Genomic DNA, 25721 nt, shown 5'->3' with positions numbered 1-25721 from the left:
GGGGCCGGTCAAGTCACAAGGGTAGATCAAATGAGAAGCAGTTTTCAATTGTTTCTTGAATAGTGAGTGTTCAGATAGTATTAGACTGCTGGACCAGAATCGCTTTTGGGTTTATGCTGTCCTCAGTACGTTCTGAGCGTGACTGATAACCTAAACTGGTGTCTGGGAAAGTATTTTGTGTTTTTTTGTGGTGAATGCTCCTAGAGTGTAGGCAGTAGCTGAAGCCAAATTTCTTTTTTCTTTTTGTTTTTCTTTTAACAACCTAAAACCAGGGGTCTTCTAGGTTAAACCGGTTGGAAGGTGAAAGCAGAGGTAAAGCTAAGATCCAAGGGTGAGAATCTGAGGCCACAAACCTGTGTGGAGTCCAGGTGGCTCCAGGTGTTTTCCTCTCCCTGAGAGGGGGAACAGAAGTCAACGCCATAGCCTAAAACTTGGGGCTGTGGTGGTCCGAAAAGCCAGTTGGAAAAGGTAAGACACCATTGGGCCAGTCATGCTGAAAAGGCCAATGCCGAAACTCTCATATGAGCTTAGTGCCAAAGGTTGAAGCCCTTTAAGCACTTGCTCATGCTTTAAATTCGCTTAAAAATCTGCAGTATGGACCCACATAAGCAGTTAATTACAATTAAATACTCATTTTATCTTTGTACTATGTTAACACCCTTTCAGAACTGAACAATACCTCCCACCAACGGCAAACAACAAGTCAAATAGACTGTTTATAGTGTATTCAATTTATCCTCACTGCAATTGTACTTATTTTATGCTGTGAAACTGTGTAATTACTGCTTCATTTTTAAATTGTTAATTATCATAATTGTCTTCATGGTTTTTTTCTAACAAAAAAGGGTGAATTGTGGTGTTATATTTTAGTTAAATGGTATGCTCTGTCTCACCCCTGAAAAATGTATGGTTTATTCCAATCCCGTGATCCTCCCCTGCAGTATCCTGTGTCTGTAATCCCATTGGCCCAATCTGTTCCGCGCCCACTTTGAATCTCCCTGTTAAGTGTGCTGGGGGGACGGTTCGCTCTCGCTCTTTGTCAGCTCTCCTGGCTGGTGCTCTCTCAGCCCCTCTCTCCCCCTCCCCTTTCCCCCCCCTCTCCCTCAGAAACCATGCTGCCTCCCGGGGGTAGGACCCCCAATAACCCCTCATCTAATGAGCGCCCTCAGAAGCCGTGTGGAGTCTCCTTGCCTGCCTGCTGCCACCAGCGAACTCACAGCCTAGGCAGCCCCCACAGGGACACCCTGGGGGCCCCTCCCAAAACACGCCGTGACACTTCCTTATGAATCAGTGTGAAAAGGGGCAGAAATTAGGAGGAGACAGAAATAATAGAATGTTACTCAAGTAAAGGAAAGGAGACATAAAGGTGACATTGTAGTAGCACGTGTCTCTTAGACCACCTGATGAGACAGAACAAATGGATAAAGCATTCTACAGTCAGATAGAAGCAGCCTTACATTCTTAGGCCATGGTCCGCACAGGGAACTGCAACCACTCTGATATGTGTTGGAGGGATAGCAGAGTAGGGCACAGGCAATGCAGAAACTTCCTGGAATGTGCTGATGACAACTTCCCACTTGTCAAATATGTGCAGCAATCTGCAAATACTGCCTTGTGCATAAAGAATGCTATTAAGTATTGCAAGCCCTCTGTGGTGAATGACAGGTATTTTGATAAACATGTTTAACTAGCAGCTACTGGTACAAAATCAGACTGCCGAGTGAGAAGCAATGTAGATAAAAAAGCTCAATGAGTGGATACAGTGGGGCTCCTTCACCTTCTGCTGAGACACTTCAGTACCAGCTGGTAATAAAGTTAGGACAGTGAGTGTGTCCCAGGTAAAAACTTTAACAGCAAAAAAAACCCCAACCAATCAAAAACAATCCACAAAAAACAAATAAAAAACTCCAAACAAATAAACCCCCCCCCCCAAAACACAAAACAAAACAAAATAGAATAAAACCCCAGAAAACCAACACAGCAGAAATTAGAACTGAAAAATGTTACATTCTTCTACAAAATATCAAGGCACAGAAAGTTCAATCAACTTGTTATTTACCTGAAAGGAAGATATGAAACACTTCCTGACAATATAAGCCTGTATACATCTTCTGGGGATTCTTTCAGGTATATTATCTATTTTTGAAAAAAAGACAGAAAAGGAAAAGGATTATTTTAAGACAGACTTCAATAATGTCAAGTAATTTGTTTACTACAGAAAACATAATTAATTATCATAGAGTGCAGAAGTGCTGGAAAAGAGTGGCATCAAGAACAAATTTTTGCAAGTGTGCAACAATAAAACTAACATAAACAATATAAAAAATCTTGTCAATCTAAAGAAATATATATTTTAAAACAATCTTTATAGATTTGTGCAGGAGTTGTTCAGCTATAGACTACAGTGAAAAGGCTCCTGTTCATCTGGATTCTTACATTTCTACTACAACTCTGCTTGACCAGTTTGTAGATTTTTTTAATTAAGCTTTTAAGATGTAAATCAAAACATTAAAATCTGCAGAGATATCAGTAAAGCTATGAATCATCTGGTACACAAACTGTCGGTACACACAGCAGACAAAACTAAACCAGTTATTTATGTATGTTTTGATCTTCCTACATCAGAACATTTGCATTAATCCAAATTCTGTACTTCCTCTTTTGCACTGCTGGGACAATATCCAGTAACTAAATCCAGATGCCATAAACTAAGAGAAAACAAAAATTAAAGAGGAAAAAAAAAAGGAAATCTGTGCCTTCAGAAGCAAAATACTAAGAAGAGAATGAATTGAACTTTCTACTGTGAAAAACACTCGGAAAAGAATTCACAAAGGACCAACTTACGAGAAATATCCATATGGTCTTCCATCACAATATGTCTGATCCCTCTTGGACAGCCTTTAACACTAAGGTCTCCTTAAAGAATAACTAAAACTGCTCTTTTTTGCATATCTCTTCTTCAAATACCATTAAACACCATCCCCAGCATGGCCAGGAGGTAACAACTGTTAATAACAAGCTGTCATTAACAGGTCAATATTCAGTAATATCAAGTTAATACTTTTTCTTCGGAATTGCTTTAACACTCTACAGAAAATTGTGGGTTTTTTCTTTAATGTTCAGTAAAAGTCTTTATTTCTTTTATCCTAGTGACATTTTCCCTTAGAGATATTTGAAAGTAAAAATCCTCATGAGTATTAATTAAACATTTTCCAAAAATCAAGGCATGGAGTATTTACTTTCTGTTGCTTTAGACATTTTTTTTTTAAAAAGTTGGCATTGCCTTTCAAATTTCTTTGATGCTGCTGCAAAGCCAGTTTAAACAAATGGTTTAACAGACCTTAAACATCCTTCCTCCACACACACATACACAGAAAACAAGAGTTAGAATAGATGTTGCTAACAAAAAACCCAACAAACAAACCCAGCTTGAAACACAACCTAAACAGACAGCTAAAACAGACATGACCAACAGGTGACCCTTTTGATTTTCCTGATTCAATTAGTGTGTTAAGTATTTTCAGAGCATTCTTCCCTTGAAATTGGCAGAAGAAAACAGAAAAATAAATCTTTCTTGAGACATAAATAAGTAACAAAAACTGCATGTTTTGTGTGTGTGTGTGCTTTCACTGGGGAGAGATAAGCGACTTCTGCATTTATATTTGCAACTATACAATCCAAATAGAAAAGATACTTCAAAAGCCTCCCCAAGTATCATTGAATAGCTTCGCCTCTGATGGCAAAATTCACTTTATATTCTGCAGGCATTCATTGCCTGATTTTGATGTAAAGGTTATCTTCCAAGAAATTTCAAATTGTGTGTTTTGCTACAGTCCTAATTTGCATCTTGCAGGACGGTGAACACATATTGCTAGCAACCATACACATCAAGCACTTCTTGTTTATCAGGAAGAGAGCCCTGTCCCTGAAAAACTTACAAACCTGAGACAAGAAATGGAATTATAAAACACATAGTAATTAGACAGGGTTTGTAGCCAGAAATGAGTCACCTGGAAAAAATAGGATTACAGAATCAATTAGGCTGGAAAAGATCTCTGAGATCATTCTGGTCCAACCTTTGCCCAAACATGACCATGTCAACTAGACCATGGCACTGTGTGCCACGTTCAGTCTTTCCTTAAACATCTCATCCACCATCTCCCTGGGCAGCCCATTACAATGTTAAATCAATACTTCACCCTTCATGTGAAGAAATTCTTCCTAATGTCCAACTGGACTTAAGTGCTATCACACTGTGTAATATACAGAGTACTAATTGTACCACAGGCAAATAGAAATGCAACTAATACTATGTGATTTTGTAAGCACATATAAAAGCTCAGCTGAGGTATGAGAGAAATCCTTAGCCATTCTGAGCTACCAGCTTATTAAAAGAAACAAGACTGAATGCAGAAGCATTTGTTTACAAGTGTAACAGCTGCAAGAGAGAATTTTTTCCCATTTCACTGTGTTGTATTAAAATAAGTTAGTTAGTCCTATTATGTTAGTTCTCAAGCACAGATCCTGCTTCTGAAATTATATTACCAGTGAAACTGCTAGAAACACCTTTCTAACAAAAAACGCACATGTGTATGGACTTTTCTTAACACAGCTACATAAGAACACTTCCTCCATACAAGGACATTTAAAAAATGCAATCTGATTTTGCAAAGCAAAAATACAACTTGTATTGTTCAACTGAAGCAAAATACAGCATATTTACTGAAGAAGAAAACTTATTCTGATACAAAGAGAAATCCTGCTACACTCAGCTGTGACACTACCACACACACAGAAGACACAACAAGTGAGCAGCTGCAGAGACAGCAGTTGATGAAATGGTCAAATGGTGTACTCAGTGAAAAGTGCTTGCAAAAAAATTAGGTTAGTATGAGAATAGCTGGATGAGTGCAATGGTATAGAGTGCTTCAAAAGGGAAGAATGACACTTGCACATAATGGGAAAGACCATAAACAGATAATTACTTCACAAGGAAAGTATCTTGGCAGTAATACAACACAAGAAGCTGTGATAGTCAAAGTGGAGACATGAGCAGTTTATCTCACAGGTTAAGGGAGTACACAGCTAGAAATACTGGATGCAACCAAGGCTGGATGAAGGCTGAACATGGCTGGGGCCCGCTTTTAGGTTGGGGTGAACCAAATTCCATGTATGGTAACAGGTAAGACTGAAGCAGCAAAGCTCAGAGAAGCAACAGATGTCACGGCAGCAGAGGCCACACATCTACATTAGGAATTGCACCAAAAGAATTCCATCAATAGACAGAGCCAGCATTGAAGATCTGACATCTTTACTATATACTTCCAGCAGCTTTTAAGCTTAATAGCTGGGTTTAGTCTGGTCCTGTGGACTGAATGTCCATTATCTGTTGGGACTGCTCCGACACTGCTCCATGACGTGAACCAGAATGCAGTAGTTAGCGTTTAAGGAAAGATTCAATTAAAAAAATATTTCTGACACATCTATATCTATATCTATATCTATATAAAACTGAATATAATACTGTTTCTGACCTGGAGAAGGCCAGGGAAGCCTTAAAGATGAACAATTTCATTGGAATGATGTGAGTAAACAAACGACTAAAGAAAGGAAATAAATGGGAAAGAGAAAGTAGAAGTGATCAAATACCTGTAGCAGACAGAAGTGTTGAAAGAAAGAAGGACTTTCAAGCAGAACTGAAGTTTTAGAAAAGAAGAGAATGGAAATGTTGATCTGATGAATAACAAAACAAAGATATATTTGCAAATTAATGAGTTATGTACTGGGAGAAGGAGAGGAAATGAGAAGACAAACTCTAGAAAACAAAATATACAACACCTGAAACTCATTTTCCAGATGCTGATTACAATTTATGTTTCTACTGTGCTTTCTAAGAGGATGAAAACTTTCAGAAATAAAGTTGTTTTCTTAGGTTAGTGCCAATAAAGCAACCAACAAAAATGACTACTAAAAATATTAAAATAAGTTTAAAGCAATGATATTAGCTGTTAGTTAACAGAAGCATTCACTCTCTGGGATAATTTTTATCCTTCTGGGTATACACAAATGAAGAAAAGATAATTAGAATTTTAAAATTATTTCCCAAGAGGATCCCTTCCTGTGGTTAGGGAAATATTAGAAAAAAGGTCTTCTTTCAAAAAAACTTAGTCAATGCAGCATGCATCTACAAGTTGAGCTTTTAGAATTTTCCTACAGTCATATTCAAGTGCAGATAGGAGTATACACACATATCTACACAAACAGAAAAACTCTTAAGATATTTTAGAAATCTTCTACTTAAGTACCTTTCAGGAAAATTGTCACTATAAGGAATTGATATCTTTCAAGTAAAATATATAATTTTATCACAATCTGCAATCATTTGTATACAGACAATTTAGAAATTTGCTTTTTTTTATGCATACAAAAATATCCTACTGAACTTCAATATTAGCAGTTGAACCACTAACAAAGCTCTAATCATCCTTTTCATTTAGGACATCTGTTTCTAATTAAGGAACTACAGGCACCTCTGTGAATGGTCAAGAACCATCCAAGCACTGAACACTGGGAAAGGTGTACTTAAGCACTCCTCCTGACAACAGTGATGTGCAGTCAAACAGCTGTTTTCAAGTTCACTCAATGAAATACAAGGGTTTGCAGGATTAGGTGACCTAGTCTTTATTTATGAGCATTTAAAATCAACCAGAGAATGAGAGCTTTTAGCAAGCCATGTTTTCATCTGATTTATTAGTGTTTTCAATCCATCCTTATTTTTCAAGCAACCATTTCCTAGATTGGAGTTATAATCATTGCAATGATATTCACAATAGGATGCAAAGTATCCCTGGTGGAAAAGGAAGTGAGTCTCTGGTTAAAAAAGGCATCTTAACTTTCAATGCATGGCACTGCCAAGTAAAATAGTAATGCTGCATATAAGACAAAACATGTGTAGTAATAATAATCTATGACATAACTTGTTGCTTTTTCAGGAAAATTAAATAGGCTATTGAAATAAGCTTTACTGTTAGAAACTTTATCAACTCAAGTCTGTAAACAGCACTTTAAATTCATATCTATTATCTGCTCAATACAAACCTGTTCACCCTCAACTGAAAAATCTGCTTAAGGCTGCTACCTAAATGGTACATTTTACCAACTATGCTCACTTAGAAGCCAGAAAATAATGAGATAATTATTTTTAAACTGCTAACAAGCAAATTCTATGTGATACAACTAAGTTCCAAAAATGTCACTCATCCAAGACAGCCTGAAAACTGCTCAAAACCAGCAAATAATTAAACCCACCCACTCTGAACAAATGAAAGTAACTGCTGTGTGTGACCAGACTCAAACACAAGCTCATACAGTTGTTATAACTTTAAAGTGTTAAATATTTTATTTCATTAAAACCTCAATTGGATATACTACTCAGTTAGTAGATTAAATTTCTAGCAATTTCCTCAGGAGATAATGTTAGATGTTGCAAAATTAAAATAGAAGTTTATTAGAACAAAAAGCTACATGTATGGATTTGTGTTGCAGTGAAGAAATGCATGTGGCCAACCACTTCATCACTGGCAGAAACACAGTCATTAAGTGGATAAAAGCGACAAGAGAGTGAATAACTGCCTGTTTCTGGCAACTCTCTTTATCCATCATAAACAAAAGCAAGAAACCTCCAATTACCTTTTAAACAGTAGAGGGAAAGTATAAAAAACCCTGGACTGAGTGCATCACTATTTTATGCCAGATAAGAAAGCAACCTAAGGCTATAGAGTGAGGGATCTCCAAAGGAACAACCCTTCTTCTCCTATAGAGACAAGCAGTTTTGTAGAAACATGCTGGAATAGAACCTAGTAGCAAAAGCAGGAAAAGCTGCCGCTGTGAAGATTAATAATTTCCCAAATACAACTCAGAGAAGGTAGCGTTTTAGAGGACACAAACTCAGAGACAGCCAAGACTCCAGGTAACTTCTTCTTAAATGAAAGGTCAGTACTTTGTCCATCTTGTCTCTGCCACTTGCTCATCAAGCACCTCTCACCAAAACATAGCTGAGGGTAAACATGGTTTACCCACTCTAAATTTGAGCGCTGCCACAGTTACCCATTCACCACCACCCAGCCTGGATCACTCAATAGGTTTATCTCAGGCTTAGCCAGAGATAATTCTGCAAATGTCACACTAAGAACAGAGCAGTTCAACATCACACCAGTGGGTGCAAATTGATTCTCCAACCTCCAGCTTCTACCCAGCATTAGGCCCACAACTAGGAAGGATACTAACAAATTGAAAAGGCAAAAAACCAATACTATGGATTAGAATGGATGAAGGAAACGCTGCTTACCCTGAAGAAAGAAGATGAGAAAATAGACAAAGTACAGAGATGAGTCCTGGAGAAGGTGACCTGAATTACAGCAGTTCATGGGGCGGTACCCTGGAAGGGTCACCCTCCAAGTACATAATTAGTGCCAGGCCTGAGAAAAAAAACACTGTTACTAAGTTAATGTAGCCAAGGGGAGAGGGGGGAGCTTGGGAATTGGGTGGACAGGGCACAGAGGGTACATTTTCTTTCGTAACATAGAAGGAGCAATGATGGAAGAAGCAGACTTTCCTCACCCACAGCCAAGTCCTGGTGAAAATCAAGAGAAGCCACTGTAGATATCAACTCAGAAGACCACTGCTGCTTTGGTAGTGTGGTAAGGCCTGAACAGTGCAGATAGCTTTCAAGGAAAATATTTTTCTTTAAAAGGTGAAGAACAAAGCTTCCCCCCCCAACCCCACTTCTTTCCCTTTTCCCCCTCCACCCAAATGAAGTGTAAACATTCAACCCAAACACACTGAATTCTGGCTACCCTTTGTGTGGCTGAATGTGCCAAATTTTTGTTAATGTGCACAGAAGAATATTATTCCCATTATGTCTGCAAAAATGTAGAAAATAATAAATACAGAATTAAAATAGATGAAAGATGAACAGTAAAGGGATTAAGGTCTAAATTGTTAAGATTTACTCTAAAAAATTAATATTTTATTCTAAAACTACATATACAACAATGTATTTGTAAACTTAGTTCTTCACTCTTAAGGCCGTGTTATACTGAAGAGCTTGAGAAAGGCTGTGCTGTCACATCAAATTACACCTGGAAGGAAGCAGGAGATGCAGGAGTGGGGAGAAAGAAGTATGTAGTCTGGAGAGTTCATAAACTACCTCCACTGAAGAGGAAAGAAAGACAAGTTAGATGAATGGGAATGGGAGACACATTAAAACACATCGGCTGTGAAGAAAAGACTGAGAACAGACTTGAAAACAAGAACACTAACAGCTGCCCTTACCACACCACAGTTAATGAAGACTTTCATAATTGCCTTACTAGTCAGAGCATATCCCCACATGATATGTACACACACATATACATTTGAACGAAAGATGACAAATGATAAATCATGCTAATATAATTCCTTTAAGCAGAAGTTATAATATTCTGTTTAAGAATACAAATTTGAGGTCAACAAGCCTTTGAAAAGACATACTCAGAAGTTGAACGTTTATGAGGACACAGAAGTCCCAGAGGAGAACTAGTCATATGAAGTTAACTACAGTTTTGTAGCTTAAATGTAACCGTGTTTTAAAAAATCAGAAAATAACAAAACCAGAAATTACACAGACTCAATGTGCCTTGCTATTCTTGAAAACCTTGTTGTTATTCCTTGTTACTCCAAACAAGTAACTTGTAGCACCCACACCTACAGAGCAACTTGCACCCCAAAACAGTGCTTAAGTTATCAAACAACTTTCAACCCAAGTAGACAAGCACTATTTTTGTGACTAAATCTGCAAATGCCACATTCCCTTTCTATTTCTTTGCTCTTCCTTGAACACACCAGAACACCCCCAAAGTAAGGCACTGCTTACTCACAGAGCTCCTCAACCCTAAGTTAAACTGTTGAAATGGAAACCTATCATGAAGCTAAAAAAATAGAATCAAGTAAGAAAACACATTCAATCCAGAGAAAGTAAAATATAGTATCAACCTTCAACTTACACTGTAAGATCAGAAAATAAATTATGACAATCAGCTCAAGTAACAAAGAGTATTACTAACATGACACAGTCTGATTAACTAAAATTATAGAAAAACTCCTTAAAATATTTGACCAGTATCTGGATGGATCTTTCTTCAACAAAAGGCAAAGCATTCTGCAACTAAAGAAGGTAAGGTAGGTAACTTAAGCCTACATATGTTTTAAATAAAGAAGTCATCAATATTTCCTTTCAGTCAGGAAATGTGCTTATAAACATGTTTATCAGGCATTCTGAACAGATCCTGTATCATTGCTTGCTCCACAGACAACAATCCAATTCTTCCTGCAGAAAGCAGAAATATGGGACAAATATGTGTGCACACTTGAGCAATGAGCTCTGTAATTAAGCTTGCCTCTTCATGAAAGATCATCAAAGCATGCCATAGGAAAAAAAAATGCCTCAGGGGCCTAGTTTTTCTTCTGTGATCTTTCTTCAGTGGAATCCCTCCTACACAAAGCTGGGAAGAAACTCTACACAACTGTAAAGAAAAAGCAGTACCAAAGCCTAAGTGTATTGCACTGGAAAGAGAATCAGCATCTAGCTAGAGCTAGCTCACTATCTTAGACTTGCAAATTTGCAAGATAGACATGCCTACATGCAAGGAGATGACTGATACTCGTACTGTGCTTCACTTTCCCCTAGGCCTTGAGCATCCTTTCTTTACTCTGCAACTCCTACTTCCTTCACTGCAGCTCTCTAAAGCAAAAACTGTCTACTCATCTGTACAACAGCCTCCATTTCTAATTACTGTGCTTTGGATTGTCATAAGCCATGCATATTAATCTTACAGCTTTCTTCAAGACTGCTGAAGCACTCACCTTCACTTGCATGTTATTATTGCAACATGGCAGGGCTACCACATGATCAAAAATAAGATTTATTTCCGGTTTTCTGCATACTTTTGCATAGCCAACCACAGTATTTTCCTATTGGATTGTTTTGACATTAATTAATCTTCTGCTCAGAATGTCAGCTGCTGTGCCACACAATGCTACTACTACACATATTTAGAAGAGTGTAGGAAAAAACAAAACCCACTTTTTTCCAAATAATGGCTGATAACTGAAGCTAGGCCCCTCTCACTCTCTGGACCTCCATTATGATCAAGTAATTAGGAAGAAGCAGTTTTCCTAAAAGCTGCAGCTGTTTTGTCAACATAATCCCTTAATGGCAAACAAGCTTAGTTACTCATATTTCCAGTCTCCACGTGGTTTAAGATTGCACAGGACTACAACAACATTCCTCATTCAAATACCAAGAGTGATACATTTTGAAATTTAGTTCTCAATTTGTAAAAAGTGCTATAGAATATAGACAAGGCAGAAAGCCCAGGGAACAGAACATGGACATCCTGCATGATGTGGAGAGGCAGCAAGGAGACTGCCTGAATCATAGACAGTACTGTGTAGCCTCTGCAGCCAATAAATAGGAATATCCTAAGTCTACATGAACTTCAGCCTCTCAAATCTCCAACATCAAAAAGTGCATAGCTTCTTATTTCATTTTATTACTCAGTAAACAAGAGAAATGGTTACAACCAAGGTGTGTTACAAGTCAAAACAGAAACTGAACATGGTGCATCACAGCTTTCATCCTGAAGTATTTTATTTCTTGACTACATTTTTGTGTACCAAATACAGTTGTGATTGCAGTCCTTTTCCCCTCTGCAGCCACAGACTTGGCTTAGTACCTTTCCAGCCACATTCTATCTTCCCAGGTTTTAAACAGGCTCTAAACTCATCACACATTCTCACTGCTTTTCCCATTTTAATTGAAGAGATTACCTTGTGATATAAACGAAGCAGCTGGGGAAGGAAAGGTTTATTCAAACACACACTGGCAAATGATACATTATACTTCATGCAAGATACTATGTTTCTATTACAAAAAAGAGGTTGTGTGGTTGGGGAAAGGCAAAACTTCAAGGAGTAATGATTTTTTTTCTAAATGAAAATATTAACACTGATTTTTTTTTTCAGTGATACTCTTATTTCTTAAGAACAGAAGTGGCAGTAGGAAGTAAAAAACCTGAAATCATACAACTTCACTCACATACCTTCTGGACCTTAGAAACTCTCGTATTATGTGGTTCATTACTATAATTACATTAGTAGGATGACTATTCAAAAGAAAAGAATTGGTTTTATCTTGCTGTTCTAAAAACTGAGTATAAAAAATGAACACAGTCAGCAGCTGATGTAAAAATTTAAATACTTACTGCGTAGGAGCCTATGAGGAATGCAGCATTTGCTTGCTTTTTCTGATCAAAGCCAGTATAATGAATTATTTTCTTCCTTATCAATGAAAATGACTGTATCAAGAAATGAACAAGATTATGATTTTGCATTTTAGACCTTTTATACCTTCTTTTATAAAACCAGAGGAATGCAAGAGTTTGTTTACCTCCTTTCATCCAGCTGTAGTAAGAAAACCAAAAATACTGTGGAGTAGTCCCTCAGAAGCTTTGGAAAACTGTATTGCATCCCTACCTAGATTTTCCCAGTATTTTTCCCAGTATCCAGCCCAAATAATTTTAGATAGAAATTACTGAAATACTTTCTTTTTCTTCTTAAATGCATTTGTATTTTTAGTTGGCATTTTTTACTTCAAGCCTTATGTAACAGCCATTTATGAGAATAGAAAGTGGCATTCTCAAAAGCATCACAGGTATATTAAAGTTGCAAAAATTTTAAAAACAGAGTTTACACCTTTTCATTCATTTTTCGAACTCAAATGTAGATAAATCCACTAGTATTTGTTTCCAAGGATCAGAACCATGCTTAGATTAAAATATTTTGAAATTATTTCTAAACTTTATCATAACTAATAAGTGTCATCTTGGCTTGGCATACAGTTTCTCCATTTATCTTAGAATGTGGGTGGAATGGCATTTTCAATAGAAAGGACACACACGTGTGGTGGCAGTTATCCCCTAACTGGCCTTTGAAATAAATTCTGATGTGCTTGAAATTGTGCAATTTGATCAACTGCTAAGCTATCATGTCATTTTATTCATTTAAATAGCAATGATACTTGTTCAAGATACCAGATTCAATGCATTCAAGAAAAAAAAAACCCGGATCAGCAGATTAGTAGCAGAAATATGTTCTCAGAAATCCTAATATATCAGACACGAGACATGGAGAGAAACTGTAACATAGAATTGTGTTGCTTCAGAGCATCCAATATACAAAAATCAGAGAATCTCAACTCTGACCAACACAGTTACCCAAGTGGGAGATTATCACCTCCCAGCCGGGACCACTAAACAGGCTTATCTCTGGCTTAGTCAGAGACAATTCTGCAAGTGCTCTAGTAAGAACTGAGCAGCAACATCACACCCATAGGTGCCAATTGCTTCTACAACCTAAAGAATAATAAAACAAGTCTGAATTCTGCAAACTATTATCTGTGACAGACATCAAGGAACGAAAAAAATATCCTCTTATTCTATAATGTGCTGTATATTTTGCACTTTTCACAGTTCAGTGGCAGTTTAAAAATCTAAGTAGATTTTAAGAGGCAAACCACGACTGACATTAACAAAAATGAGCATTTTTTTATCTGCCAAACAGGTTTTATACTCCAACATCTTCTAAAGGTCAAATAACTTGTAGTAAGTTGTGTTAATTAATTTAAGAAATCCATTTTAAACACACTATACTTTATCAAGAGCCCAATCCCAAAAATCACTCAGCTCCTGTAAGAGGAAAAATCTGCAGTACAAGCAGAGCAGCCTCCTTCAGGCTAATGCTATCAATGCTATTAAAGATCCAATGTTGTTCATTATTGAAGAATGTCAGCATCAGAAGAGAAGACCAAGTCAAACAAAAATAATTTCAAATAAAACCTAGCACTACATCTTCGAGCTCACACAATATTGGCACGTTGCCAATAGGACAGAATTCCAGGAAAAAAGCTTTTCCCATATCAGAGGCTTTATTCATTCAGCAACTGATCTTCTAGAAGCTTAATGATAGTTATTGCCACAGTTGTGTATCTCCAGTGAGTGAGTGAGTTTTCCACCCTGATCCTCCTCCTCCCTAAATTCACGTCACTAAAATAGAGCATTCATATTCAGAATTCAGCTGGATTAGGAAAACAGGAAAGCACCTGAACAATAACAACAAAAGAAATGTTGGCCCACTTGTTTTTGTTTTTTAAAAGGCCAGTAATATTGGCTTTCGAATCAAAAACCCAAGCATTACCTTTAATTTCCTATTTAGCTTGCTGCAGTATCTGTAGACCATTGCCAGATTGAGTGGTCCAAAGTCTGCATAGAAACTGTAAGAAGAAAGGAGAAAAATTGTACATGACCTCTGTAAATGCTTTTTTTTTAACAAGATGCACAAAGCAAGGAGTAATAATATACATGTAATATACGTACCTCATTCTAAAAACAAGCATGCTTTCTTACAGAAATACATACTGTTTTGTTGCAGGAAATGTTTTGTCATCTTAAACATGGACTAAAATTATTTTGTTTTCCACATAGCATCATTCAAAACCAATACCCCAGACTTTAAGAACTATTTCTCTCTACTGTATCGCTTTGTGACAAAAATTTTTAAACGCTATTTTAAGAAGAACTCATAAGCTTTACTTTAAAAGAAGGCAACTTGTGCTAGAGAAAAGGGAACAGAGAGAATAAAGATTTATTAGTATATTAAAAAACAACAAGCAGGCTCTTGATCAAAACTATTTAAAGAATTAGCAACATTCCACATCATGTAAAAGACAGACACTGCTCACTACAGTGGAAATAATATATCCATTGTCAGCTCATAAAGGCTTGAATTGACTTTGCCATTTTCTTCTCTGATTCTAGGAAGTTCAGACATTCCACTTAATACATGAGGCACCAAAGACGCCCCTTTTAGTCTGGCAGTAAAATGTGCACTTCTAAATTTATATGGCTGTATCACATTTCTGTGTCTTCTAACAAGAATTGGTACAATGAAAGCTTCTGCTTTGGAAATGTTTTTAAGAAATCCTGATGGGAAAGCAGAAAATTCTTCAAAAGCCTATAAATCATCATGGCATGTAAGTCTTAGAAGACCAAACTCATGTAATTAATTCTCAAATGAGACTACTTCCTCACTGCTGTTGTTCTGATTAATTTATTTCTGTAAAAAAGGGAAAAAAAAACCTAAAAAACTAACTTGGTACTTACTTCTCATACACAAGTTCATCATCTATGCAGAAATAATGGGTATTTGCAGCTCCACTCTTTGGTTTTTGGTAGAGAATTGCAAAATAAAGGCGATCTGAAATGCAAGAAAATTGGAAGCTTTTATAAACATCATGATTTTCTGCTGAAACTCTGAAGTATTACTTTTCAATGGGACAACATAAAATGGTTTAGAATGAAGAAAATCTTCTTTTAAGTATTAAATTAGGTATTATTATTTCTCCAGTGTTAAACAAACAAGGCACACAAAGATTGAGGCTTTTTTCTCAGCAGCATTCCCATAATCCACAGCTCTTTAGTGTTGTTTCCCAAAGTGTTCAGTTTGATGACTTTGCAAAATAGCAGGAGCCTGACTTGCACCCACACACACAGCAGACACCTCCTTTGGCAGGTTCGGTTGCACTCCAAATACCAGTGCACACACACCACCCCTGCAAACTAAAGTACAAATCCCTCTGCACTTCTCTCTCTCTACGTTAAACTAAATGATGAAGCACACTCACACCAAACACAGGCACTCCTTTCAGTAAAGCCATGATTTTGACAGTAGTGCCATGCAATTAAAGCCTGCAGGTAACAGACTCGGAAGGTATCCAGCCAGGTAGCCTATGCTGCCCATGGGAGCACCAGCTAAGCCCCACCTGGACATCTTCAACTGAATTCTCATCCCCACCCCAGCTGCCCATTCAAAGCCTGTGTGCCTGCAGGCAGGAGGTATCTTGTACTTGTCCTGGTTTCCTTCATTAAGCTGAGGGGGGAAAAATACCAGTGGTATTCACATAGATATAAATTACTTTTATGGCCAGGGAAGCTGAAGCCCCAGTGAACTTTAAACACTGACTGTGCTCCTGCTATAAATTGCTGTGCTTGGGGTAATTGGTCAATAAAAATTGAGGCTTGCAGCACCACTGCAATACTTGTCTTCCTCCTGCTGAGAAAATATCATCATAAAGTATTTGAATTAAAATTCAGACCTAAAAGGAAAGCTTTTTTTTTCTTTGCAAATTAATTCCCTAGAACAAACATTATGTAAGTATCAAAACAGATCACGTGTATGTATTATTTCAAAACATGATCTGCAATGAGGAAAAACTGAATGTCAGTTTTTAGACAGCAGGGGGGGAAAATATAATTTCAAGCTTCAAAACATCATCATCCATGACCACCACTTAGAAATCATCATCTGTATCTTGAAAATACATATCCAGGTATACCCTGAAAGGAGTTACCATATCTATATTTCAACAGTCACATGCTCAGTGCTCACCTACATACACTAGTATCTCAAGGGTGAAGGCAGAAAAGTCCACCAAAAAGAGTACATTTTCTTAATGCTTTTTTCAGTAGAACAGCAGCCTGATGTGAATGGTTTGGCTTAAACGTGTACAGGCCAAGAGCAACAGTGGGATGTACATTACCTCCTAAGCTACTCAGGCATCTACCTCCTAACTCTCTAGCAGAAGCAAGGCACTCAACTTGCTTATTTAATTTCTAATAGTCTCATTCTGTAAGCAAAGCAGCTTCAAGTACTAGATATGAAGTGCATTACCTGCTTCTGTACTTCCCAGCACTTACCAAATCATTCCCTATAAACAAGACAAAGGATAAAATTTAAAGTAATGTGTGCATTTTTAAGAAGTGACTAAACTGGCCCACAAAGTGTGGAGAAGCAAGTGCACTGATACTTCAGCTGGGTGCAAAACATGCTATGGTGAAAACTGCTTCATAGAGAGGCAGTCCTGGGGGTGGACTTTTGGGGGTAGTTCCCCACCACTGTGTTAATCACTGAGCTCTGTCAAGGTGATTTGACTGAATTAGAAACTGTAACAGGTATCCTTGGGCAATACTAAAAAAAATGAAGAAAAAAAAACAGGGAAAAAATAAAGGGAGAAAAAAGGAAAAAGAAGGCAAGAACAAAAAAGAAAAAGGAAAGGAAAAAAAGAAAAGTGGAAAAGAAGGTAAAAAGCTGCTTTGTTGACTTACTTCCCTCTGCTCTGAGAATGAGAACTAATGTGTGCAGGAGAACCGAGGGCAAGGGAGGAAGTAGAAAGGAGAACTGAGAGGACATGATATCTAGGGATTGTATTTAAACTGGCATTGCTACATTAAACACATGTCACTGCAACCCCAAGCTATAATTTCACACCACTTCTAAACTGATTTAATGGCTAGCTGCCACCAGGTTCCTTAGAAGGAAAAATCTTCTGAGTTAGCTCACTGAACCAGCCTGCTGGGGGTTAAGAGCAGAAATATGCAGTCAAAATTTTTCCCTCCATGGCATGTCTTTAAGTGCCAGTCTAATTATAAACTAGACTGAGCTCTCCCTCTTCATTTTACACAAACAATAACCACATCAAAATCTGCAAAGAATGGCAGAAGTACTCAAAGTGAGTTCCTTGGGTACTCAAATGCTACCTTTTTGCACTTCAGCTTCTTCAGAGAAACTTTATAATACTTCTGAAAATATAAAAGTACTTTGCAAAGAGCAATCTAAAATCTTCAAATACAAAAGGAGGACAAAAATGAAAAAAAATATAATTTGCACAGGTCAAAGACCTAAAATAATTTAGCTTTTTCCCCCAAAACATGACTTAAAATAAAAGAATCACTGGCATCCTCAGTGCTCATACTGTTACTAAAATGCTTCTGCAGCTTGCAAAAATATCCAGCAAAAAAAAAAATTTCTATCTTGAGCAAGCAGTGTGTACATGGCCTTCAGAATTGCTATTGGCAATGGTATCTCTGAACTGTGTTCATTGTTGCTATTCTTAAAACACCTGAAAGAAACTTGAGTTTAATGAGCTTCCAGAAGTACCTCACAATAAGAGCAGACTGTGTCAAATGCCAATATCCTGACAAGCTGTCCATTCCTGTGCACTGCTAACAATTACTCCCTATTATGTAAACAACAGGCTCCATCTTTTTAACATGTTTCCTATGGGAAGATTTTAGAATGAAGAAATTTCCTGTAAGTGTATTTACCCTTCTACTGATTTACCAGTCCAGCATCTGACAAATGCTGTATTACTCACCATGTCTGTTTTTACCTGTTTTTTACAAACATATTCCAAGTTCTATTTAATCAAGGATTGGTGTGTTGGTTTTTTAAACAGAAATTAAGAGAAAGGAGAATTCCTTCATTAAGGATCTGATTGCAGGATTGAGAGTTTATACATAAAATGCACTCAAGCACTGATGATTTGATTTCACCAGGATTCCACAAAGGTTTGGACTGTCAGGAGCAAGGCTTCCCTTTCATTATCTTCATGTTGCCTTAGCTAATTTTAGCTCTTTAGTATTTCATTTATATATAGTGCACTTGAGCACTTCCTAATTCCTGCAAATTTCTGATAAAAAATCATCCGAAAACTATCAAACTAGAGCAGACCTTTCTAATCATCTCTCAGAAGAATGACAGAGTAGGGCTCACTGCCTTACAGGCTGCCTCTGCTCTGCAATTAGGAGATATAGCTGCAGCATTTTAGATATACTTAAAATACACTTAATTTTGTCAGCCTTATATAACAGAACAGTTAAAATACATAAGCATGGATGTCACTTCAGGCATTTGAGTAAGTATCCAAAGTACAACCAAAATGAGCCTACGTACCCCTAACTGAGGCATAGCTTACCATAGCTGTGTTACTGCTGGTACCTCAGCTAGTGAGACTAAAGCTAGCACAAGCATGACTATCCAAGCTGATTGCAGAGTGTTACAGAAGGAAAACCATTCTGCTTGTTTATCAGAGCCATAGTGTTCTGTGGAAATAGATGTGTAGAAAATTGAGAGCTACCACTTCAAAATCACACTAATGTGAATTTAGAGATGAAAAAAGAATCTTCTTCCTTTACTCTCAACAAGCCTGATGCTTCTCAGGTTGTGCTGTACAGGCCTTCAGGAAAGAAATTTCATTAATTCAAGAATTACAGTTGGATTTGATGATCTTAGAGGCTTCTTCCAACCTAAGTGATTCTATGACTTTAAGTGACAACTAAATTTTAAATAGGCATTAGTGGCAGGACAAGTTTGCATATAATCAGTAAACATTATTTAATAAAAACAGAAATTCTACAGTTCTATTGTTAAATAGACGACCTAGATGAGAAATTCAGTGATTGACAGTACAACAAAACTCAGTGTTAGTCTGTTTTGAATCACCAGGAATGTAGCCAAAGAGTTTTTACTATTTTAAGAGGAGTGTATTTCTGAATTCAGAGTTAGTATACAGAATTTTGTTGTGTTCAACTTAAAAACTTGAACATATTTGTTGAAGATTTTCTTTTTAATCTCCCTATACTTAAAAAAAAATCATTCAGGCATCATCACTATGATATTTCAAATTCAGCTAATGATAGCGTTGCCAATTGGAATAACAGCCTGGACTCTGAAAAGGAAAATAAAAGTACACTAAAAAGATAGAGGAACTTTTTTTTTAAACAAAAAACTATGGAAGCCTTCTTTTCAGTGCTATGTCATGACTGATCAACACTGTTACTTCACTTACATAGAGTGCTTCCACTCTGCTGCTCGACTGATACATGAGACTGCATATGTTCATGCACTTTCAGTGCTGGATTAGACACTAAAAGCCTGAAACACGTATTTAAAATCTTAACTTTGGAGAAGACTCACAAGTAAGTGAGGTCATATTGATAAACGAGTAAACACAGTTCTTGAACTGAGACCGCTGCATAATAAAAACTAATTGAAAATGTTGAGAGTCAAAATTTTGGAAGCTTAATGATACTTATTAGAAGTGTCCTTAGCATTCTAGAAAAATAGTTTTCTATTGGGTACACAAAGTTAATAATGACAAACCAGCACTCCTGGAAAATGACAACTTAATGGTTTGAAAAAAAACAACAAACTGCAATATAAAACAAAAAAACAACCCACATATCAATGAATACATTGAAATAAATTATCAACTCCAACTGACAATATAAGCAAAATTATGCTCAATGAAGAAAAACAAAATAGGTATGTACACTGTAGCTTACAGCATCCTTTAAGATGTTAGTTCAATTCTGGAAACAAACTGGATATACATTCAGCAGGAAGAACAAACATCAAGAAATTACCCATGACACTGTATCACATAAAATTTAATTCCCTGTATAGTTATTGTAGTTATTTCATTTTAGAATTAATTAACCACACAGAAAAGGTGTGAGAGAAACCCACACCTTTTGCCTGAAGTTTATGCATTATAATTCCACCTCCTCTTTAAAATGTTTTTATAAAATAAGAGCAATGAGAAAGAAAAGCAGCCAAGGAAAGGAAATGAACAGCTTCCAAGCATCTCACAGAGCATTGCTACATTTTATTTAGATCATATAAATTACTTCTCTCAGAGATCAGAAGGATATGGGAATATGCTTCTAATAAACAGACAAAATGCATTCAGTTCCAGCAATTTGGATTCCTACCAGCAAGCCTCATGCACTAGTTGACAAAGAGAAAATGATAAAGCTTACCATGCAGCTTAACAGACCAAAATGAACAACTTTTTAAAAGGACAGCTTTCCTGAACTAGTCTTACTAGTAACCAAGAATACTTAGACAGTTCTAATTAATAGTTATTTTGACATATAGCTGATGCATACAATTAATTACAGAATAAAGAAATACAATGATTACTATAAGTATTGTGGGTATAAAATTCCTAGAATGGATTTGAAACTTTGCTGTTTATGAATGTAACATCACACAACAAACGATCCATAAATCTTTACAGCAATTTCAGTTTTTGTTCTGCTTCTGTCATTTGCAAAGATGAAAATAAGGGTAGCCTGCAATGTTCTTAATAAGTTTGGCACTGTTTTTGTAAGCAGATAAGCTAACACACACCTCTCAGTCTTTACAGTGGTTCAAATATTTACCAGTACGTCCATTTTTTTGGAATAAGACTTATGCTTTGTCTCCAGTACCCAACTATTAATTAACTTCTCAAAACTGCATTATGAGAAGGCAGAACTGACAATTCAAACCTTGAAAGAACTTTAAAACAGCTGAACAAAAAGGTAAACCTGTTAGCTTATTCTTTTAAGATTTGTCTTTAAAAAAACAAGTATGACATAGCAGCAAACTAAACATTAGACTATAATTTGAATCAGAACTAAAAATTGGACAATAAACAGCAGCCACTGTGCACAGCAAGATCAAGACAAAATGAAATATTGCTAAATATAATAATCAAAGTTACTTTAATCTAAGTAAAGTTAATTAAAGTGCACTTTAATAAAATTTAATACACTAGGTACTGCTGCATATGGTGAAATCCCACTGAAAAAACACAGGTCAAAGACTAGGTGCTTTACTGAATTTAAATGCGTGAACACTTTCTTGAAGGAGAAAATGCAGTAATTTAATGGGCTTGTTGATGCCAGACACACAGTACCAGGTCAAAGCAACTGCTTCATGAGAATGGTTAGACAGATCTGTTTGCTGGAGATGTGAGCTGGACAGGGATGCATGGTAATACTGGTAGTAAAATCACTTTGATAGTAAAAAGTCATTATCTGTTACATGAGGGGTTTCCACAACTGACCTTAAAATCATACTAACATAATGTCCTATATGAACAGTTGCTGCTATAGAAACAAAACACATATGGAGTAACTGGAGCCTTAGAGTTCTGTAGATAAGTACACCATTATGTTTCTCAGTGTAGATTAGGCCTAAAATTCTGAATTTTTGGCTGGAATATTTAAGATTTTACTCTCTGACAGTATTAAAGCTTTTTAAAAAGACGAATCTGGAAAGCTTTGGGAGTTTTCATTCTTTCCACGTTTCTATGCCAAATTCTCAAAACAAAATCTTACCATTTTCTAAACATACTGTTATGTAGGAAACACACTAGTTAATATAATGAACCATGCTTTTCATACAGAAATAAAAGGTACATCGGGGCCTTTTCTGTGTGTTTGCTCTTTATATTTCTGGTTGCTCTGTCTACAGATATTTTCCATGCCCTTCACAGAGATGCGATGGGAAGTATATTTCTTGCTTTTTATGAGAAGTTGTAAATACACTAAAATTCTGAGATTATGACATATGACTTAAAAAGTAATTTTTGTTGTTGTTTTTGCCTTTAGGCAAACTAAACTCAAAGCCATCTTTTAGCTGGGGAGCTGAAACCTAAACACAGAATTTTCTGGCTGTGACCCAACAGACTTCTTAAAAGAGGCAGACTCGTGCCAAAACAAAGCGCGGCTCGGAGCCTGGAGTCACGAAAAGGAGGGACGACACTAAGCAATCCTGCCTGCACAAGCTGTTGGCACTTGCATGTCAAGGAGAGGTGCGACGTTTGCCCATTATTTTACTCATTAGCCAGCAAGCACGATATTATGGCATCAGGAGAATCAAATATCTACATCTAGCTATACATCTATCTATCCATATAGATACAGATAGATTAGATATAGATGTATTTGTGCGTGCGTGTGTGTACATACATATGCCCCCAATACATGGAGAAATATGCTACTTTTTTTCCACCCCACAACGTGTTGAACGGACAGAAACGAGTTTAACGTTGTTTTCCGTTCACTCTCTCTGGCAGGCAGAAAATGCCAGCAAGAGGCAATCGGTGCTGGTTACGGCTCGGGCTACCGGGACACCGGCAGGATGAGTTATCCCGCTGCACGAGCGGCGCAGTTCTCTACAATACTTGGCTGGGCGACACGCCAGAGCTCCGGGCACGGGGACTGACCGGCCCACCGCCCGGACAGCAGCGGCTGCCGAGCGCCTCGAGGTCCCGCCGGGAATCGCGCCGACAGGAAGTTTTCCTGCCCACCCGGAGCCGGCGCGGCGCCTACCGCCAGCGGGACGGGACACCGGGACACCCCCGCCCCCCGCGCCCCCGGCACACCCCCCTCACCCGCGATCCTCAGGCAGGTCTCCAGAACGGCGGGGGGCGGCTGCCGCCGCCGCTCCGCCTCGCCCCCCGCCGCCCGCGGCGCCGCGCCCCGCGTCCTCTTCAGCGCGGGCGGCGGCGGGGCTGCTCGGCGCCGCGCCTCGGCCCAGCTCTTCCGCTTCATGGCGGAGGCGGCCGCGGCGCTACGATCCCCTCATCCCGCGGGGACCGGGCGGCCGGAGGGAGGGGAGGGCCCCCGCGGTGGCGAGGGCGGCGGCAGCTGACGCGTCCCCGCGGACACCGCCCCGTCCCGGCGGAGCGCCCGCCGCACCCCCAACGGCCGCCCCTGATTGGGGCGCGCGGTGTGGCGTCACCGGCGCGGAGCGGCGGGGGGGTGACGTCATGGCGGCCGCGGTAACAGGTGGGCCGGGGCACGGGCCCCCCCCTCCACGCCCCTGGGGCGCCGCCTGTCTGGGCGCGCGCCCGGCCCGCGGTGCTGACGTAGCGCCGGCGGCCCCCGGGGTGGGGCGCGCGGCCCGGGCCGCGGGGGCTGCGCTGCCGCCGCCCCGGGCACTCCGCGCTCGGCTCGCCTTCTCCTGGGGCCTCGCAGCCCTCCAGGTGCCCCTCCTGACACGTACCGAAAGAGGAGCCCGAGGACTTGGTACTTCGTAAGGCCAACTTAAAACAGGCCAGTACGTGCAGGCTTCTGGTCTGAACGTTAAATGGACTTAGCCGAAAAGTTTAAATAACTGTGTTTGAATCTGCCTCTTAGACACAGTGATCCCTTAAAACACACAGTTATTTTAAATAGCCCTAGCACTAAACATAGGTAGTAGGTAAAACAGCTTCTAAGAACCACTCCCTTCCCACCTCCGTCTAAAGGCCATGATGAAAGCCCCTGAGGAAGTATTCTACCATCTGCTGAATGTGCATATTTGTGGAGGAAACCAACAGGTTTGTTGGAAACATACTCGTTGCCACTTTTCACTGCGTGCCTTTTTAAAAAATATCCTTTCTAAATAACACCAGAGACCTAAAATTCTTCTGATGCTTCGGAACCAATTTCTCCCAAGCATGACTGTGGCCATAGTTGTTCCAATTCATTATGAATGTGGGAGTCGTCTCGCTGTGGCCAGATGCAAAAGGCAGGGCCAATGCCCTGATTAGGACACCTCGGCTCTTCTGCTGAATCCTCCTCTCTCTTCCTGTCTCCTTTTGTTTGTCTGCAGTTTGTGAGTCTTTCTTAAGAAGTGATTTTGCTGGGATAACACAGAGGTTGTGGTATGGTTCCTGTCAGTATTAAAATAGTGAAGGTGGATGACTTCAGCCTAAAGAGGTGTAAAACTACAGTTTAATTAATTCCAATATATTTTAATAGTCCATAGTTCTTTTAGTTGTAGTTATTTTTTTTAAATGTGCTTATTAGGACCAAGAGAACTAATACCATTGTATATTGTTTTAATTCTGCTGCAAGCAAAAGAATCAGGAAGGCAGCTAGAATATTTCCTTTAAAATCAAAAGCACCAAGAACAACTGCAAAATAGAAGTGGAATGAAAATCAGTGTCATTAGCTGTGATTATCAGGTGAATGAAGCAGAGTGGAAGCACCACAAATAAACTGAGTATTCATCATTCATTGTCTTTGAAAATAATTTTTATTTGTTTATTGTCTTTGTTTTACAAACATATGACCAGTTTTCCAGCCTGCTCTTGTCTGCTATTTAAGTAACATAAGGCAGAGAGGCAGATACATTCCAGAGTTCCTGGCATGCTGAAAAATAACATTGACCTGGGGGAGTGCTGGAGGGAGGAGGCAGCTCCTTATTTGAGACTGTAGGAACAGTGGTTCATGAAAAGCAAACTTCACTCCCCTGTGAGACTGAGCTGCTTGTCCCAGTCTGTTATGCCAAGTCTGAGGAATCCTCTGGCCAGCCCTGAAATCACAGGGATTCAGAGTCTGCATGTGACTACCTTTAGCCCTGTGCCAAGTGCTGTTTAGTCAAATCAGGGAACTGACAATTGTATTTTTCCATTAATAAAACCCTTCTGCTAAACATATAATATCAAAATAGGGGTGTAATGAATAAGTTGCTAAGGCATAGTATCTTTAATAGAATTACTTTGTTCAGTATTGTTGTGTTTCTTACACAAGCCTTTTATTTTTCATCAGGGAACAGTGCACTTAATTTCACATGCTCTTAATGATGTAAAGCTTTCTAGGCCTTGCTCTGGGCCTGCCAGTGACCTTAATGGATGCAGGAACAAACATCTTCACAAAATGCCATTTCACAATTGCGTTAAAGCTTAAAAGGGGAGAAAATCTGCAGCTGAGACATGTATGTATGGTAGCATTTTACAGTGAAGGTCAAAGACTGCAGAGAAGGATACGCTCCTACATAAATCTTGGACAATTTTTTTTTCAAATTGCTAAAAAGAGCTATATCCTAGATGAAAGAGGTCATGTCTACTTTAATGAAACCAATAGATGTTGAACATAAACATCTGTGGATAAATTAATAATATGAAATATGCCAGAACTGCAAACCAGAAAGAATGCTGTTATGCTTATGTTATGCTTCAGTTGTCT

General features: G+C 38.5%; 1 protein-coding gene across 4 annotated transcripts in view; it reads right to left on the bottom strand.

Annotated features, from left to right (window-relative positions):
• CDC14B (cell division cycle 14B) overlaps positions 1 to 23462 on the bottom strand; it is a 44424-nt gene extending 20962 nt beyond the window's left edge. For 3 of the 4 annotated variants that reach the window (XR_010994232.1, XM_068175770.1, XM_068175769.1), the window contains exons 1-5: positions 23159 to 23462; positions 15258 to 15351; positions 14293 to 14368; positions 12303 to 12395; positions 2060 to 2136 (exon numbers count right to left, since the gene is read on the bottom strand). Coding sequence is in view for 3 of the 4 variants with exons in the window: in XM_068175770.1 (XP_068031871.1) it covers positions 2060 to 2136; positions 12303 to 12395; positions 14293 to 14368; positions 15258 to 15351; positions 23159 to 23318 (500 nt within the window). In the remaining variant the exon portion in view is untranslated. Of the gene's footprint in view, positions 1 to 2059; positions 2137 to 12302; positions 12396 to 14292; positions 14369 to 15257; positions 15352 to 16717; positions 16862 to 23158 lie in introns of those variants that run through there. The other variant, XM_068175771.1, reaches the window with a different exon arrangement.
• Between the last annotated feature and the right edge of the window lie 2259 nt (positions 23463 to 25721).

This window comes from Anomalospiza imberbis, chromosome Z (assembly GCF_031753505.1).
Source record: "Anomalospiza imberbis isolate Cuckoo-Finch-1a 21T00152 chromosome Z, ASM3175350v1, whole genome shotgun sequence".
Lineage (NCBI taxonomy): Eukaryota > Metazoa > Chordata > Aves > Passeriformes > Viduidae > Anomalospiza > Anomalospiza imberbis.
The sequence above is the reverse complement of the archived record's forward strand: the minus strand, read 5'-3'. Positions and strand labels throughout refer to the sequence as shown.